Source organism: Carcharodon carcharias, chromosome 6 (genome assembly GCF_017639515.1).
Source record: "Carcharodon carcharias isolate sCarCar2 chromosome 6, sCarCar2.pri, whole genome shotgun sequence".
NCBI classification, from domain to species: domain Eukaryota; kingdom Metazoa; phylum Chordata; class Chondrichthyes; order Lamniformes; family Lamnidae; genus Carcharodon; species Carcharodon carcharias.
The window spans coordinates 100575354-100594412 of NC_054472.1; the positions used below are offsets into that span (position 1 = coordinate 100575354).

Here is a 19059-nt window from a genome sequence, read left to right on the forward strand (position 1 = left end):
TTCATTGAGGACCGCACCCACGTCTTCCAGGTCCACAAACCAATTACTTCTATGGGCCCTAATTGGTGCTACTCTTTCCCTAGTTATTCTCTTGCTCTTTATTTTTTTTTAAACTCCTTTGGGTTTTCCTTTATCCTATCCACCTTTTCTCATGCACTCGCTTAGCTTTCCTTTTTGAGTTCCCTTCTGCATTTTCATACTCTACAGACTCTGCCATATTGAACCCTCGGTAGCTGCCATAAGCTTCTCCTTTTTTTCTTAATCCTAACCTTTATGGCCCTTGACATCTAGGATTCTTCAGTCTTGGTCACCCACTTTGTCTTTATGGGAACATATTTGCCCAGTATTCACTTTTTCTTCCTTGAATGCCTCCCACTGCTCTGACACAGTTTTATCTGCAAGTAACTGCTCCCAGTCCACCTGGGCCAAATCATATCTCACCTTAGTAAAATTAGCTCTTCCCTAGTTTCGAACTTTTATTCCCAGCCCAAGACTATCCTTTCGCGTAACTATCCCAAATGTAACTGAGTTTATGGTCACCATCTCCAAGATGCTCCCCTACTGATGCACCTTCCTGTTGTCTGGGATTATTTCTGAATATTAGGTCCAGAACTGCCCCCTCCCTTATTGGGCTTTCTACTGTTATGACTGATGCAGTTGGTAAAGCAGGGCTATTTAAAAATCCCAGAGGGAAACTTCAAACGAATGTCATAACCTAGAATTTTAAGTGTTATGTTTGAGCTGCTACTCTAAATTCAAATTCTCATTATCTCACCAGCCTCTTTCAACTTCACCTTTTAACAATGAAACCCCTTTCATAGCACCAATTTTATTCGTAATATAATATTGCTTGGTAGCTGCTAGAAAGGTATCAGTTTTCTTCTTAATGATTCCAAACCTTTAGCAAGCAAGGCTATAGCTTATAAATAATTTTACAATCTACATCTATCTTGCAAATTCACTTTAGTATGCTGGCAGTTGTTGCTTTTGTTTCAAGTTGAAACAAGTTAATTGTTGATTCAACAATCATTGTATATGATTCAGCAATTGTTATATTCTCCAAAAAGAGTGTGCTTTGAATTTTGTTTGTCACTGGGTCAACTCATTGGGATTTACCTCGAACAACTCATTTGAGCCTCCTTATTCGTCCTCTGTGGAAAAGTGGAAAATTTATAAAATTTTGTTGGTCTGCCTTGGACTTCAGACTTTCTAAATTTGAGTTGCCATTTTTAGATGGCAAAGTTCCTTGGAAAATTGTAGTTTGCCAAGGAATTATATTGTAAATACTGATGTAATAATTGCCTTTATTCTAAATCAACATTCATGTTACAAATTCATAATTTATTGTATATTGCTTCCCACAAAGGGAAAACAGAAAAATCAAAGCAAATTATTGCACATTTTACAAAATAGGGTATACATCCATTAACAGTTCCATTAAAACTGATGGTCAATTTTTATTGTACAAAATACATGGAATAAAATACCATTTACAATAAAGGAAGAGTGAAATTTTTCTGGTTACACAAAGTTAATTCACTTCTGGAAAATCAGTTGAAAAATGCATAAACATAATTAGAGTTCAACTCATTTCAGGCTCATGGAGTTTTATTCCAATGTTTCATTCAAATCTTCAAAAGAAGTGTATTAAATCTGGAGCTGTGGTGCTGGATAGTTTTTGAATTGTTTGTGGGAATGTGTATAAATTGTACACGTATTTTGATGTACTGTTATCAATCCCAAAACCCAAATGAAATAATGAATATAAAATATCTTAAAGCAAAGGATATGATGTATTAACATTTAATCCTTTGTACTATAGTCAGTGCAATTTTGTTTATGTATAATGTTAGTATACTGTAGACTTTGCTATTATCTATATATACAATTTTCTGCATTTTGCACATACACACAGTAAAAATCTCATGTAGTAACACTTCATCGAAGCTGTCAAATATCAGTTATTATGACTGCAAAATTTGTGAAAAACCAGCTTTTTCATTCCAGTAAAAAGTGGTACTGAAGTGATGTTTTTAAAGAAATGAAATGTTAAGAATTTTAAAAAAACAAGAATGAAGAATGTAAGAATAACTAGTCTGCACACTAATTATGGTATATACAGCTGGTGTCAATCAAACGGAAGACTCTCTTTCACATAATTTAACAGCTTGTTCTAGTTATGGATTTGTTTCTTTTAAATTTCTCTATGGCTGCTGTTGGTATTGGCCTTCTGTTGCTGTATAAAAGTCCTCAAGCAGCTCTTTAAGATATTCAAAGGTTGGCCGATCTTCAGCTTTAGTTCTCCAACAATCTTTCATGACATCATACAGCTCTTGTGGGCATTCTTCAGGACGTGGCATGCGATAACCACGCCCAATAGCATTTACAACTTCTGTGTTAGACATCCCTAAATAGAGAGAGAAAATATGTTTTCATAGATAATCTCAGTTTTAAAAAAAAATTCAATTAAAATAATTAAATCACCACTATCCTCTGATGTGTTCCTAGCAATCATTGCTCCACCAAATAAAAAAAACAGCATTTATGTCAGAAATCAATGTAACATCTCACTCAGGGTAACTATTGTGATGAATGATTAAATGTCACTCTTATATAGTGCAACTGTTCTGATGAGGTTGGGGCATATTATTGGGATGAAGGAGAGGAAACTATTAAAATGAGAACTTTGTCACAGGTGCCCTCCTGATACACTGCTAATCCTCAAGTTTGATTCCCCAGCCTCTGTCAAGTTATCTAGGGTATTACAATTAACCTCAGTAGCAAGGATGAAATGCAGAAGAGAATCAGAGTCTGGTTGCTATTAGATCCCTGTTGGAAGTGTGCATTTATGAATATTAGACAAAAATAGGATAAGTTGCTGTGATATCCTCCACTGCTGAATAGGCAGTCTCTGTTCTTGATTTTTACATTGCCACTTGGACAATGCACTAGAGTCCTGTCACATTGCAGCAAGAGTTGAAAGGAAAGGAGAAAATGGAAGGTGAAGGATCCTTTGAAGAAAATATTTAGATCCAAGTCTAATATCACTGTTGAGGCAGTCATGTGGAGCAAATAATGCCTGCTGTAATATGCCACAGTGGTCAGCAACTGTATGGTGTGGGTGCTCTTACCTGGATACGGAATTTTTCCAAATGTGACGATTTCATACAAGAGTATCCCAAAGGACCAAACGTCTGACTTAATTGTGAAAGATCCATAGCTTATAGCTTCAGGTGCTGTCCATTTAATTGGAAATTTAGCTCCTGAAACAAAATATATTTCTTAAGTAATCTTTTAAAACTTCAGTTTACCTTTTAGAACTCAACATCCTTCTAAGTGAGAAATAGTTAAAAATGGAAGTAATGACATTGTACAAGGATAATAAATATTAAGCAGCTATGCATAAATATGATGACATTGCAGCACATCTTCCCTTCCCATATAAAGCTCAGGAAAAGAAACCAAGAAACATTGACAAACATGAAAAACAAAAAAAATCTGTAGAATAGTCAAAGGATGATGTTGGAATCAAGCAGGGTCTGTGAAAGTTAAATAGAAATTAAAATTTTCTACTGATATGGTATGATGATAAAGTCGTGACAACATAACTTTGTAACCAATTCTTTCTAGGCTCCATGGTTTTCCTTTATGACAAGGAGGTCCTGGATCATGGTCATTATTGCTATCAGAGCCAACCTCTTGAACAGAAGATAAATTTTCCTATCTTTGATAAATAGAATGGCACATGTTGAAGAAAATTAAGTGAAAGTTATTCTGTATATGAACTGCTCTGTACAGAGTCAATGTTTGAGCTAGTGATACTGTCCAAGAGAGGTTGATGTTAAATTTTCCAATATGTTATGAATGCTTTCACCAGCATTGAAAACCTAGAGGCAGTCCAAAACATGACTCGATACTTTAGTAACAGGGTAGCTTTAATTAATCCCATCCGGAACAGCATCTCAGCTCTAGTATTTCAGACTAGTTAAAAACCAAAGATAAAATCTTATTAGATCATAGGTCGCATGATCACAAAGAGTTTGTGCATTTCCAACCTCACTCTAAGCTATTAGGCACAGTCATATGCTCATGTCCATCATGTTTTCCACTAAAATTAAGAGATTTTGTTCCACATTTATTATATTTCATTTAACTAGCAGAGATACATAAATATCATGCTTAATTTTTCAAAAGGCAAGTTAGAATTCTTGTTGTAGTACTATAACAAAGTTTTGTAAGTTCATTGAGAAATCAACCTATACAGGCATCTTCTATAGCTCTGAATGGTTTCTCCAACAAAACAAGTCATGATCATCATGCATCACAATGTACTGATAAGGACTGCTACCAGTATTTCACTAGATACTTAACCACTCCAGGGTTCATGGGATGACTCCAAGACAAATATTTTTCTTGGGCAGGATTTTCTGGTCTGCCCACTGCCGGGATTGTCCAGTCCTGCCAAAAGTCCATTGGCTTTGGCTGGGTGGCTGCATTACCTGCAGCGAGTCCTGCCACAACAGGGCCAGACAATCCTGGCCTTTATACCATGTCTACTAAGCTAAAACTCGATTTGTAACAGTTTTGTCACCAACTAAAATCAGCTGACATCACAAAATGTTGCTTGTTTAATAAAGGTTCTTATATGAAAGCAAAATATTACAGAAGCTGAAAATCTGAAATAAGAACAGAAAATGTTGGATAAACTCGGCAGGTCTGGCAGCATCTGCGGAGAGAGAAACAGAGTTAACGTTTTGAGTTCGTATTACTCTTCAGAGCTAAAGATAAATAGAAATGTGCTGGATTTTATTCTGTTTAAGAGCGGTGGAGCAAATTAGGTCAGGGATAGGTGGGACCACGGGAGAGATTGACAAAGATGTTAAGGACAAGGACAAAAAGGGGTGTTAACGGTAGTGTTAAAGACTAAAGAAGGTGCTGATAGTGGCATAAAAGAAAGATAGCAGAACGTGCTAACAGCAGAACAATGGTCAGCGTTCTGTGAAAGCCAAATAAAGAAAGAAATGCCAGATGGCCCTGTGAGTTGGGGAAAATAGATTTTAAAAAGGATAAATAGAAAAAGAAATTAAGAAAATAAAAAAAAATTAAAAATTGGATCAAAAAAAGGGGCGAAGAGGGAGGAGAGAGTTCATGGTCTGAAGTTGTTGAACTCATGTTAAGTCGAGAAGACTGTAAAGTGCGTAATCGGAAGGTGAGGTGTTGTTCTTCCAGTTTGTATAGGGCTTCATGGGAACATTGCAGCAGGCCAAGGACAGACATGTGGGCATGAGAGCAAGATGGTGTGTTGAACTGGCAAGTGACAGGAAGGTCTGGGTCATGCTTGCAGACTGAGCAAAGGTGTTCTGCAAACCAGTCACCCAGTCTGCATTTAGTCCCCCCAATGTAAAGGGGACTGCATTGGGAGCAGTGAACAAGGCAACCAAATTGAAGGTGCAAATGAAGCACTGCTTCACCTGAGGGAATGCCAATATCAGGACCACCTTTAGTCTTTAACAATGCCATTAACACTCCTTTTGTCTTGTGTCCATGACATCTTTGTCAATATCCTGAGCTCCCACATATCCCTGACCCTCTGTTTTGCTCCACCTGCTCTAACCCCTCAAACAGTATAAATTCATCACATTTCTATTCCCTTTAGCTCTGAAGAGTTATATGGACTTGAAATGTTAACTCTGTTTCTCTCTTCACAGATGCTGCCAGACCTGCTGAATTTTTCCAGAATTGCTGTTTTTATTATCTTGTATTATATAACAATTTCTACCATGATTTTCTGGATCTTGTGATTAATGATGCACAGTGAACATTTAGGAATCTGACACAAATCAGTTGGAAAGAGTCTGGAAGCAATGACTGCAAGAAATTTATAGCAGCTCGTAGATTGTACACAAACTGAATGATAAATCCCCTCATGGCTTTTAAGATCCACTGAGCCAGGAAAGTGTAAAGGTGGCTTTAGCCTCATTAAACCCTGGACTAGTAACAGACACATTTGTAATTTTGACAGAAATGGCAAAAACAGATGAAGAGGTGACCTTAAGGAAGGTCACCTCAAATTACTGAAGGACCAAAAGAAGGTCAGCTATCTCCCAGTTTTGTATTATAACCAAGGAAATAAAACATCTTTCTTAAATTATGCTTCACTTATCAATAACCACCTTAAATTTAAAGTTCATAGCTGTTTTGTGGAATTAAACATTTGTAAAATTCTTATCAAGTTTTCAGCTCAGACTGTTGAAATGTACCTTCTTTGGCTGTGTACTCATTATCTTCAATTATTCGAGCAAGGCCAAAATCAGCGATTTTACACATCAGATTTTCTGATACCAAAACATTAGCTGCTCTAAGATCTCGATGGATGTAATTTTTTCTTTCAATAAATGCCATTCCTTCTGCAATCTACAATAGAATACAATACGTTTTAGGAGTTAGATTGTTGCATGTTGCAGCATCAAATATTACAAATATCTAATAAAACTTTGCATTATATATATCGTTTCTGGAAATTGAATAAAATTTAATTCCCAGTGCAAATCTCATAGGAAGAACTGGTGTGCAATAATGTTAATAAGGCTGAATGAGAGATTCAGGCACTGAAAGCCCTTGAAAACAGCCCAGCTAGTTATGTCAGAATCATGTATGCCAACGTCCTTCAATGCTGACCCTACAGAAGTTTGTGGCACCATAGAAAAGATACAAAATTTTAAGGGATAATTAAGTATTCCTGCCAATGTAGGTGCATTGCTGGTACCCACCTGTCCCATGCATCTTGCAAATCCAGCACCTGCTTACAATGGAGGATAGGTCTGCCCGGGTGTAACTGTAATGCCCCAACCCCTAGGGCTTATTGTGTGTCTTCTATCTTGCTGTCCCAGTGTTCAACTCTATTCCAGGTCTCAACCGAGTCAGGGAAGTGGGGACTCCTGGTGTGGAAATTTGGAACAACCACCTAGGTGATGCAGGGTCACTAAGCACTATACCACAATGAAATAGTAAAATCTGCTTTCATACACAGATCACTTTCAGTTTCCCTCCTAAGAGTCTACATTTGTCAGAGTAAATATGCTACACGCTGCATTTTTTATTCCCATATGTTGAACAGATCTGTACTGAATTTAATTTTCTATATTTCCGCCCACTTAAATTTTGTCTAGGTCTTTCCGTAGTTCTCTGGGCATTTCATCAGACTGAACTTTCCCTTTAATTCAGTATCATCTGTGACTATAGTCAGCTCGCATTGCATTTCTGATTCCAGGCCTTATGTACGTTAAGCATAGTAAGAACCCCAGTCATGATTTTTGGGAAATTTCATTCAGTACATTTTACCAACTTAGAATTACTCTCATTATTAGACTCCAACTTTGGCCCCTCTTTTACCAGATTTTACCCAAGCTTGTTTTCATGTTAACACTTTATTGATGATTTTCTGCAAACTCTACTGCATTCTATCATATGCCCTTCAAATGTCAAGAATATCAATCAGCCATGATGTTCTCCCCTTCTGAAACAGTATTAATTGCCATTTACTATATTACTTTCATATAGGTTCTCCTGAAGTTTGTTCCTCCTGAGCAAATACATTATTTTGCCAGTTATTAAGGTGAGCCTATTAGATTCATATATACCCATGTTTGTTGCATTGCCTTTTTTGAGCAGGTGCAACAATGGCTTGTTTCAAACTCTGGTGGGGCATGTCCATTATAGCAGTCCTGTTCAGATAACCAGTTTTACTTTACAGCATTCTAGCCTCAACTTTATGGTCAATGATTTCAGATCATAACTACTGTTCCCATTGTTTCAGACAGCAGTTGCTAGTATTAATTGTGCTCTTGCTATTTACAGTTCCCCTAGGCCAATCTTTTGTTTCTTCACTTGTCCAAATATCACCCTCTTTTGCCTTGCACCAACAACTCTTTAGTCACTTAATCAATACTCCATTCCTGTTCCGATGAAAGGTTCAGTCCGAAATGTTGGACATGATTCTTAAGCCCAACTGGGACCAGGAGCCAAGGAGGGCCAAATGGACAATTAGTGGCTACTTAGAAGGCCTCAATTAGGGCAAGGAGGGATGGGCCACCCTAGGCCTCACCTGCTCCGCGTAAAATGGCGGACAGGTTAGGTAGCAGGAACTCCATCCCAGGAATTTTACAGACCACCAACCCCCCTACAAACCCACTGGTGGGGGAACATAAATTCTGCCATGTAACTCATTTCCAGCAATCTTTTCCACATCCGCAATGTCAACTCGTTATCACTGCAGTTGACAGTGGTTGAAAGCTCCTTCATATAAAATAGCTCGCTCTGGTGTTTAAGCATGAAAACCAATTTGTTTTAGACTAGAAGTATGGCTTTATTGTAACTAATCCCACCCCAAACCCCATTATTTCAGACAGTGAAGTCAATTCTGTAAATGTCTTGCAGAAGATTAGCTACTTCAGCACAGGGATAATACCATTATTGAATTTCTGTGCCCCAACAAACCTTTATCCCTCAACCAGCATCACAAACATATTAACTGGTCACTTACCTCATTGTTATTTGTGGAATCTTGTCTGGTGTAAACTGACTGCCACAATTGAATACATTATAATACTGACTATATTTTTAAAATAATTAACTCAAAGACTTTAGGATGTCCCAAGAGTGTGAAAAGATTGTGTATAAATACAATTTATTTTCTTTCTGCCACATTTCATCACCTCATGGTATGATGTAAAGAGAGGAAGTGAATCCCCAAAGCAGTGTTGAGACCATAAGAAACAAAAATAGAGCAGTACATCAACCAGGCACAGGCTGACATTAGAATCGTTGGTGGACACCCATGAATGAGATACTTGCTCATAAACTGGCCACTTAAGGGACTCTATTTGGCCCAAGGGCGATGCCTCCCTAAATGCTCCTGTGTTGGAGGATTGGGGGCATAAAATTCTGCTCTGTCTTTTTCAATGCACTGTGCTGATTCATAACCCTAATGTAAATAAGGAGTAGGGTAATGAAACAGAAAACAGAAACTTCCCAGTCACAATATTCGAGAAAGAGAACTGAAGGAACTTTAATGTAGCCTTGAACTTATGTACACAGAATGCGGAAGATTGTGCACAGGGTAGATAACCAACATCCTTTAAATCTTAATATACAAATAAATTACGCTGAACCAGTTAAATCCAAAATGGGAACCTCTATGGCATGAATAATTCTGTTGAACAAACCGGAGAGAAATAAATTTGTTTATGTGTGTGTCATTGAGGTAACTGAAGAGTGAGCCCATATATACCTCTCAGAACTATGAAAGACAGTGAAGAACTAATTTTGCAAGAGTAGGTGAACGTATAGAAACAAAAATCTGCTCTATGGAATTGGGGGTGGGGGGGGGGGGGGGGGGGGGGCGGTGGAACGGGGGGTGGGGAGGAGAGTCGGGGTGGAGCATTATACTCATGCATCAGTTTATCTACTTCAGCCATATTACTGTGGTCAGGCACACTGTGGGCGAGTAGTTGTGAACCATGCTTACCCAGGAGCACTGTAATGCTAGACGCAATGGTTTAGTTTCTTTTTAAAAAAGGAACTTTGGTGAACAGACCTTTTGAACAGGATTTCATTTTGACTGTGAAAGTGCTACAATATTCCCTTTCTGAACAAGGCCGACAACACGTTCATCCAATTGTTTTCTCAGAAATCTAACTAAAGTGTACACATTAGAACACAATTTCTGTCATGTGGTGGTAAACTAAATGGGACGTACAGTCTTTTTGTGGGATGAGTGCACTTATCAAAATAAAAATGATGGTAAACTAGACAAAACCATTGCAACATTTGCCTTAGCATGTACCGTGACCTAATTAAAAACTGTTACAATGTTCTTTCTTTCTCATTTATATAAAAACGGGTATCATTAAATTGTTTGCCAAGCTTTGTTAGCTTTGCTAACTTTTTCCTTCGACTCCTGAAGGTACTTAATTGAGCTTGGGTATAATTCCATAGGTATTGGCAGTGTCCTTAGCACATTCAACTGCAAATTCTTCATATACATCATCCAACTACTCAGTTCAGGGGAAAGGTGGGGGCTGATCAATGAGTTATCACGATTGTATGTTATGATCTCAGTAGAGACCAGTAATAGGTTTTGATTTTTTTTTAGGAATCCGAAAACCCAGGTACTTAATAGAAGAATGAAGCCTCAATGTTCACTGTTTAAAACAAAAGAACCTTACTCAACCAAAATCAAAGAACATGAATATTTTGAATAGTCAGTTATGTTAAAGATATTAAAAGTACAATTAACTCACTTGTTTATAATCTAAACCAAACTCGTTAAATCACATTTTCTTCTACAGCCATTCTACTTACACCCCCAGGTCAGCTAATCAAAAATTGGAAGATGAATTGCTTGGTCCGAGTGCTGCTTTGAAGATTTATATAAGGGTTAAGGTTTATTGGTGCTTGCGCTTACTTTAAAGGCTGTCTTGTCAAATTAGCAGGTGAGACTTCCACACTCACCCCCCAACCGGGTCCCATCAACCCCAGGGGAAGACCTTCTCGAAAGGAGACAGCGTGGGGGTGGAGGAGGGGGTGCATGAGTCTCGCTGTCCCTGCCGCCGACGGCCGGCACCCCCTCACCTCCACAAGATTCCACTGTTGGTTTTCTTGTCAAAGTCAGAATGCTATCTAGCCATGCAATAAGCCAACATCGTTGGAACCAAGCCAACGCAAGCAGCTGTAGCTATACATCATTGACTTTCTCCCAGTAATCTACCTAAAACAGCATACCTAATATACTGTGTACAGAATAAATGGTGGAAAAGCATTTATAAAGGTGCAAAACTCAAAAGCAACACTGAGGGAAATTATATGTACTTTTCATTAAAAGGCCCAGTATTTTAGTTAAATTCAAATTGAAGGGTAAAAACAGCAATCACAGAGCATATGAAGGAAAGGAGCTTGTTGACATTAACCTTTTATGGGGGCAAGGGACAGGGTGGGGTGGTGGAAGACAGTGCAATGACCCATGTTCCTCAGCTACATGTGTAGGCTCGCTTCAGTTACATTCAACGCTGTTTGCATTTTGTTATGTTGATCAGGTAGCAACAAATGGGTAAAACACATCTGTCTCCAATATATGTACATTATGCTCCAATAATATTTATATCAGCAAGTGTTCATTTTCTCAGTTCCCTTTTTTGATGTACTAGCGGGAAGTATGATGACTGTGTTACCAATTTGGTGCATTTGAGCATATGAAAGTCAAAATTTAGTGCAGCAATGACCGCAAATCTTTCTAAAAATTGTTAAGAATTCCAGAAACTACATTTATATTTAAAAAAATCCTCTGGATAGACGTTGTGTCTATCATTAGTTTCCTTGAGAAGGTAGTTCTACTTGAATTGTTGTAGTTCATTTTAAGGTACTCCCACAATACTGCTAGATTTTGACGCCAAAGCAATAAAAGAGTGACGATACTGTATATGTCCAAGTCAGGATGGTGTGGAACTTGGAGCTGATGGTGTTCCCATGTACTGCTGCCCTTGTTCTTCTGGGTGGCATAGGCCATGGGTTTTAGGAGGTAAGCATCGGTTTATAAATTATGAACAATCTAGCAAGCTAACTGAACAGGAAAGTCCTGAAATTCCACAGGGATTCTTCTGCCATTACTATAGCAACACCTCCAGAGTAACTGCATAATTTTTTTTTTTAGCTTTCTACTAATCTCCAAATGAAGTAACCCCATGGAATTTTAGAAAAACACTGCATTTTCATAAACAATCCAGAGCATGAAATTAAATTGCTAAAATCATGGTCATTTGGTGAATTTCTGTTCAAAGTCAGGCATATCACTGTTGAAGAATAGAGCATTTTGTTTATTGCTACCCAAAATCAGTGTTAAGCATGTTGAGACAAATTAAGAATCAAATGGAACAGCAAAACATAGAACATAGAAAGATTTACACCACAGAAGGAGGCCCCTCAGCACAGTGTCTGTGCTGGCTGTAAAGGAGTTATCCAGTCTCCTACCCTCCAGCTCTTGGTCCATAGCCTTAAATGTCATAGCACCTTAAGTGTTCTTTTTTTAAGTGATGAAGGCTTTTGCATCTACCACTCTTCTAAGCAGGAAGTACCAAATTCACCTCACCCTCAGAGTAAAAAAAAAAATTCTCAACTCCCCTCTAGTCCTTCTACCAATTAATTTAGATCTATGCCCATGTTGAACAGAAATAGGTTCCTCCTATCCACTCTATCTAGGCCTCTCATTCTATACACCTCAATTAAATCTCCCTTCAGCTTATTTTGTTTCAAAGAAAACAACCCCAGTTGATCCAAACTTTCCTTGTGGCTAAAATTTTCCATTCCTGGCAACATCCTCATAAACCCCTTCTGCATTGTCTCTTGTGTGATCACATCCTTTCTGTAATGTGGTGACCAGAACTGTTTGCAGTACTTTAGCTGAGGTCTAAATAATGTTTTGTACAGTTCTAGAAAACCTCCTGCTCTTATACTCTAGGCCTCAGCCAATAAAAGGAAAGTATCCCTATGCCTTGTTGACCACCTTAATTACCTACCCTGCTACATTCAGGGATCTGTAGAAATCACTCCAAGGATCCTTTGCTCCTCTGCACTTTAGTATCCTTTCATTTATTGTATATTCCCTTGCTTGGTTTGTGCTCTGTAAATGTACTACCTCAGTTCTCCAGGCTGAGCTCCATTTGCCACTTTTCTTCCCATCTGATCAATCCATTGATCTACCTGCCATTTATAGCTTTCTTCCTCACCACATGACTAATTTTCATATTATCTGCAAACTTCTCAATTATGCTCCCTTCATGCAAGTCTAAATCACTGATATATACCATAAAAAGCAAGGGACTGAGCCCTGTGGAACCTCACTGAAAATAGCCTTCCAGTCACAAAAAACACCCATTGGCCATAAACGCTGTTTCTTGCCACTGAACTGAACTAATTTTGGATCTAAATTGTTACATTCCCTTGTATCCCATGGATTTTTGGTTTTCTGACTCATCTGCCATTTGGGTCTTATCAAAGATTTGCCAAAATCCGTGTAAACTACATCAAATGCATTATCCTCAATGAATATTTTTGAGGTAACAAGGACTGTCAAATCAGGTTATCAAACACAACCTTCCCTCAACAAATCCTGGCAAATTTTCTTTGATTAACCCATGCCTCTCTAAATGAGAATTTATACGGTCTCAGAATGTTTTCCAATAATTGGCCCATCACCAAGGTTAGCCTGATTAACTTGTAATTACTCGGGCTCTGCCTTTCTTCCTTTTTAAAGAACAGTGCAATGTTAGCAGTGATTCAGCACCATGCCAATCCAGAGAGGATTGGAAAATGATGGTCAGAGTCTCTGCTTCTTTTTCCTTTGCTTCGCTTAACAGCCGAGATACATTTCATCCAGGCCTGGGCCTGAATTTCATACACCACCACCCAGCAGCTTTCTTTTGCGGGGGGGGGGGGGGGGGGAAGGAGGGCGTGAACAAACGGGCTTCCCGCTGAGTTCCCGCCCACCCCAACCTCTCAGTAATTTTACGCTGGGGTGGGCAAAGCATCAGATAGGTCGCTCGTCCTTGCCCAAATGGAGGCCCTTAAGTGGCCAATTATTGATCATTTAAAGGCCATTTCCCACCCAGCCTCAAATGTTTAGACTGGCAAGAGGATTTCCCAGGTGTGGGGGAAGGCTGAAAATGATCGAGTCTAGGTCTCGGGTGAGAAGGGCAGTGGGGGAGATGCACCTCCAATCGAAGTCCTTTGTAACTTCAAGCCTGGGGGTGGGGGGGCCATGCCCAAAAGGTCCACTGTCTGCTGGATCTCCCTCCCCAGCCGCCCAAACCCCCCCCGCCCCCACACCTCCTGGAATTTCCCACTATCCACCTGGCAAAGGTCTTTCCTACGTGGCTGCACCCACCCCACCCCCTTGCCCAGAGACCCTGAAAACTCACCTTTCCGTGCACTCCCTGGACTTAGGCTCCGTGGGCTTCATGAACTTCCGCTTCTGTCCACAACAGCTTCTGTCGCTGCAGGGACTGGAAGTCCCCAGCATCCCAGATGCCAGTCTTCAGCAATTTGATTCACTCCATGTGATATCAAGAAATGGCTGATACTGCAAAGGCCATGGGTCCTGACAATAGTACTGAATACCTGCGCTCCAGCACTTGCCGCGCCCCTAGCCAAGCTGTTCCAGTACAGATACACCACTGGCATCTACCCGGCTATGTGGAAAATTGCCCAGGTATGTCACGTACACAAAAAGCCGGACAAATCCAACCTGGTCAATTAGTGCCCCATCAGTCTACTCTCCATCAATAAAGTAATGGAAGGGGTCATCAACAGTGCTATCAAACAGCACCTGCTCACTAACGCCCAGTTTGGGTTCCACCAGAGCCACTCAGCTCCTGACCTCAAACATGAACAAAACAGCTGAACTCTCAAGGTGAGGGGAGAGTGACTGCCCTTGACATCAAGGCAGCATTTAAAAGGGCGTGGCATCAAGGAGCTCAAGCAAGAATGGAGTCAATGAGAACCTCTGCAGAAATTACTGGAGAGGATGCTTTTGATATAAAAAAAGTTTTTTTTTGTGAAGTTTTAATCATGTCAATCGCCCACTATGGGTGAGTGAGATCGCAAATAAATTCCAAATTACAGACATAACACCAGCACTGAGTTTAGGCAGCTCAATATATTTTATGCAGAACTCTTATAATCAGGAAACCTTAACACCTTCAATCTGGAACATGCCCCAAAAATGAAAGGATACTACATGAACTCAATGCATCTTACATTGTTTACAACAGAAACAAATGTGTCAATAGAAAATTGTTATTCAGGATTAAAGTTGGCACAGCAACATGATTATTCATAAGTTCCTGCGATACAACCATCTGTTTCTAATACACTGGGACTGTGACAAGTTCCTAGAAAGCAGGTCAAAAACAGAATTACCTGGAAAAACTCAGCAGGTCTGGCAGCATCGGCGGAGAACAAAAGAGTTGACGTTTCGAGTCCTCATGACCCTTCGACAGAACTTGAGTTCGAGTCCAAGAAAGAGTTGAAATATAAGCTGGTTTAAAGTGTGTGTGTAGGGGGCGGAGAGATAGAGAGACAGAGAGGTTGGGGGGGGGGGGGTGTGGTTGTAGGGACAAACAAGCAGTGATAGAAGCAGATCATCAAAAGATGTCAACGACAATAGTACAATAGAACACATAGGTGTTAAAGTTAAAGTTGGTGATATTATCTAAATGAATGTGCTAATTAAGAATGGATGGTAGGGCACTCAAGGTATAGCTCTAGTGGGGTTTTTTTTTAAATTTTTTTATAATGGAAATAGGTGGGAAAAGGAAAATCTTTATAATTTATTGGAAAAAAAAGGGAAGGGGGAAACAGAAAGGGGGTGGGGATGGGGGAGGGAGCTCACGACCTAAAGTTGTTGAATTCAATATTCAGTCCGGATGGCTGTAAAGTGCCTAGTCGGAAGATGAGGTGTTGTTCCTCCAGTTTGCGTTGGGCTTCACTGGAACAATGCAGCAAGCCAAGGACAGACATGTGGGCAAGAGAGCAGGGTGGAGTGTTAAAATGGCCAGCGACAGGGAGGTTTGGGTCATTCTTGCGGACAGACCGCAGGTGTTCTGCAAAGCGGTCGCCCAGTTTACGTTTGGTCTCTCCAATGTAGAGGAGGCCACATTGGGAGCAACGAATGCAGTAGACTAAGTTGGGGGAAATGCAAGTGAAATGCTGCTTCACTTGAAAGGAGTGTTTGGGTCCTTGGACGGTGAGGAGAGAGGAAGTGAAGGGGCAGGTGTTGCATCTTTTGCGTGGGCATGGGGTTGTGCCATAGGAGGGGGTTGAGGAGTAGGGGGTGATGGAGGAGTGGACCAGGGTGTCCCGGAGGGAGCGATCCCTACGGAATGCCGATAAGGGGGGTGAAGGGAAGATGTGTTTGGTGATGGCATCATGCTGGAGTTGGCGGAAATGGCGGAGGATGATCCTTTGAATGCGGAGGCTGGTGGGGTGATAAGTGAGGACAAGGGGGACCCTATCATGTTTCTGGGAGGGAGGAGAAGGCGTGAGGGCGGATGCGCGGGAGATGGGCCGGACACGGTTGAGGGCCCTGTCAACGACCGTGGGTGGAAAACCTCGGTTTTCCGCGGTTTTCCGGACTGAATATTGAATTCAACAACTTTAGGTCGTGAGCTCCCTCCCCCATCCCCACCCCCTTTCTGTTTCCCCCTTTTTTTTTTCCAATAAATTATAAAGATTTTCCTTTTCCCACCTATTTCCATTATTAAAAAAAAACCCACTAGAGTTATACCTTGAGTGCCCTACCATCCATTCTTAATTAGCACATTCGTTTAGATAATATCACCAACTTTAACTTTAACACCTATGTGTTCTATTGTATTATTGTCGTTGACATCTTTTGATGATCTGCTTCTATCACTGCTTGTTTGTCCCTACAACCACACCAACCCCCTCCACCTCTCTGTCTCTCTATCTCTCTGCCCCCCACACACACACATTAAACCAGCTTATATTTCAGCTCTTTCCTGGACTCTAACTCAAGTTCTGTCGAAGGGTCATGAGGACTCAAAACGTCAACTCTTTTCTTCTCCGCCGATGCTGCCAGACCTGCTGAGTTTTTCCAGGTAATTCTGTTTTTGTTTTAAACTAAAAGGGTCTATGTGTTCTAATGTAATGTACATCAAATATCAACAAATACGTCATAGCATTTCTACTGACTCGTGTGCTCCAACCCTATTCTAACTCTTCCGTGATACTTTCTTGCCCCTATCCAGTTAGTTTTCCTTAATAACAGATGATAGTACTCTTTAGAACTTAAATAGAAGATTATTCCTCAAACTGTTTTGGAAAAAAATCTTGAAGTCCTTGCTTCCCCCCAACCCCACCGCCCCCCCCACCCACCCACCCCCCACCCCCACTTGTTGTCAGCTATTGCAGCTTCTAAGCTGATCACTTGCGCTTTCTTAACAGGTATAATGGGCTGCATGTCAAACTCTAACATCTTCAGTATCGGAGCCATTCTGAAAATTAGTGGGTTGGAAACATGCCTGTTAGTCAACCAGGAACTCCCCTGAAGTTGGCCAGATCAGTTTAGTCACACACAGGACAAACATCTGACTCAATTTAAACATCTGACTCAGCTTAAACATGCGATTACAATAGGTGTTAAGATCTTAAATCAATTCTTCCATAGTGTAACAAGGATCGAGAATCGAAATTTATTTTTCATTTTCTATATTTTACCAGAGTGAACCTGGGCATTAACTGACCCATAATTTATTTATTTATTTTTTAAAAATGGAATTAATCTACAACAACTTTTATTTAAAAAACATTTTAACATAGAAAATCATCCCAACACTCTTTACATGGGTAATGATCAGAATTAAAAAAAAAGATATCAGTAAGAGTAAAGAAAGGTTTGGTCAAAACTCACACCACTATTTCCCATCCATGCCAACACATGCCCCCAACCACCTCATGGATCCTCATACCCTCCATGCCAACCTATGCCACTCTACCCAGCCCCCATGGCCCCTCATACCCATTTCAATCTATGCCTCTCTACCCACCCAAATGGCTCTTTATAAGTCACGCCAACCCATGGACTCCCCAGTCATCCCCATGGCCCTTTATAGCCCCTATGCCAACGCATGCTACCCCCATCCACCATTTACCCATGCCAACACACAGTATCCACCATGGGAAGACCTTAGCAGTCATGGTGTGATTAAGTAAAATAAAGCTCTAAAAGTCTATTGATGACTTCAATATTTAAAGAAACAGACTCGCTCATAAAAACTCATTCAATACATTTAAATTCCTTCAAGTACTTAATCTCTCATCAAAACAAGCATTTGTATTCATAACCTCAAAGACTTTATAACTACTTGGAACTGTCAAATTAAACTGAACTTGCAGGCTTCCCACTGTGACAGAATCAGTTATGCAGCACTAATTCTATAATTACAGACCACAGGCTTAACAGCAGGATGTTTTCTTTACTTCAAAAATTTTAAGAACTTGGGGATTTAAATGCCATGACAGTTCCTCTGAGTTTATCTACTTCTTACACACATTCGTGTCTAATTTTACATCCCCCAAAAGGGCACCTCCTCCAAATAACTCCAGCAGCTTTAGCCCTTTCGCTCAAATGCCTAAAACACACACGTAGGCCTGAATTTTATCTTTGGCGGTGCGCGCAATCGGCAGGCTGGGGACCAGTTGGGAAATGGGCCCCCAACCACGATTTCACACTGGCTGGCAAATTAATGGCCAGCCAGCATGACATGCAGACTGAAAAGCTCAGCGCTGCCGGGGTGGGGGGCGGGCAATGACGTTTCTGCAGGCATGGGTTAGCGCTGCAAGAAAGCTCCCCAAAGGCAGGCAGCTGCTTCAGGGAACTACAGACCTGAAATGTTAAAATAAATGTTTTAAAAAGCTGCAAAAAAAAAAAAATGCCCATGCACCAGTCACCTGAAAATACAGCTGATAAAAATACTGTCCTCATATTTATTTTTATTTTATTTCATAACAGAAATTTCATCCCACTCTTGGATGAGAGGTTTGATGAAAAATGCAAAGGCCACCTGGCTGATTCGCTCGTCAGCCAACCATAAGGTTAGACGGACCACACAAAAAAAAATCGGAGACAACTGTGCCACTAATGGGCTTAATTGCCCTCTTAATTGTTATTGGGCACATGCAGAAGTCGGAAGTGTGCCCATCGAGCGAGATATCATGTGAGTGCGCGATAACATTGGGACACTAGCCCAGCGTCTTCTTGCACGATTTTACACCTGATAATAAAATTCTGCCTGTAGTGTTTTGGGCATTCCACTATTGAAAGTTGGTTCTGTTTGAAGGCAGCTGCACTTTTACATGTGTAGCTGCCTCTGTGGACCACAGGCATGCAAACTACTTCCCACCCCTATTTCCTACCTACCACCCCCCACACCACCCCAGCCAAAATGGTATGTACAGGGTTCGGGAGCAGGACTTCCGGAATCTAGA

General features: G+C 40.4%; 1 protein-coding gene across 4 annotated transcripts in view; it reads right to left on the reverse strand.

The window, feature by feature from the left end:
* Window positions 1-1320: 1320 nt before the first annotated feature.
* Window positions 1321-19059, reverse strand: part of lyn (LYN proto-oncogene, Src family tyrosine kinase) — a 100315-nt gene continuing 82576 nt past the window's right edge. For all 4 annotated transcript variants that reach the window (XM_041189733.1, XM_041189731.1, XM_041189734.1 and 1 more), the window contains 3 exons: window positions 6261-6414; window positions 3132-3263; window positions 1321-2407 (listed from right to left, as the gene is read on the reverse strand). In XM_041189733.1, coding sequence (XP_041045667.1) covers window positions 2205-2407; window positions 3132-3263; window positions 6261-6414 — 489 coding nt within the window. In that variant the 3' untranslated portion in view covers window positions 1321-2204. The remainder of the gene's footprint in view (window positions 2408-3131; window positions 3264-6260; window positions 6415-19059) is intronic.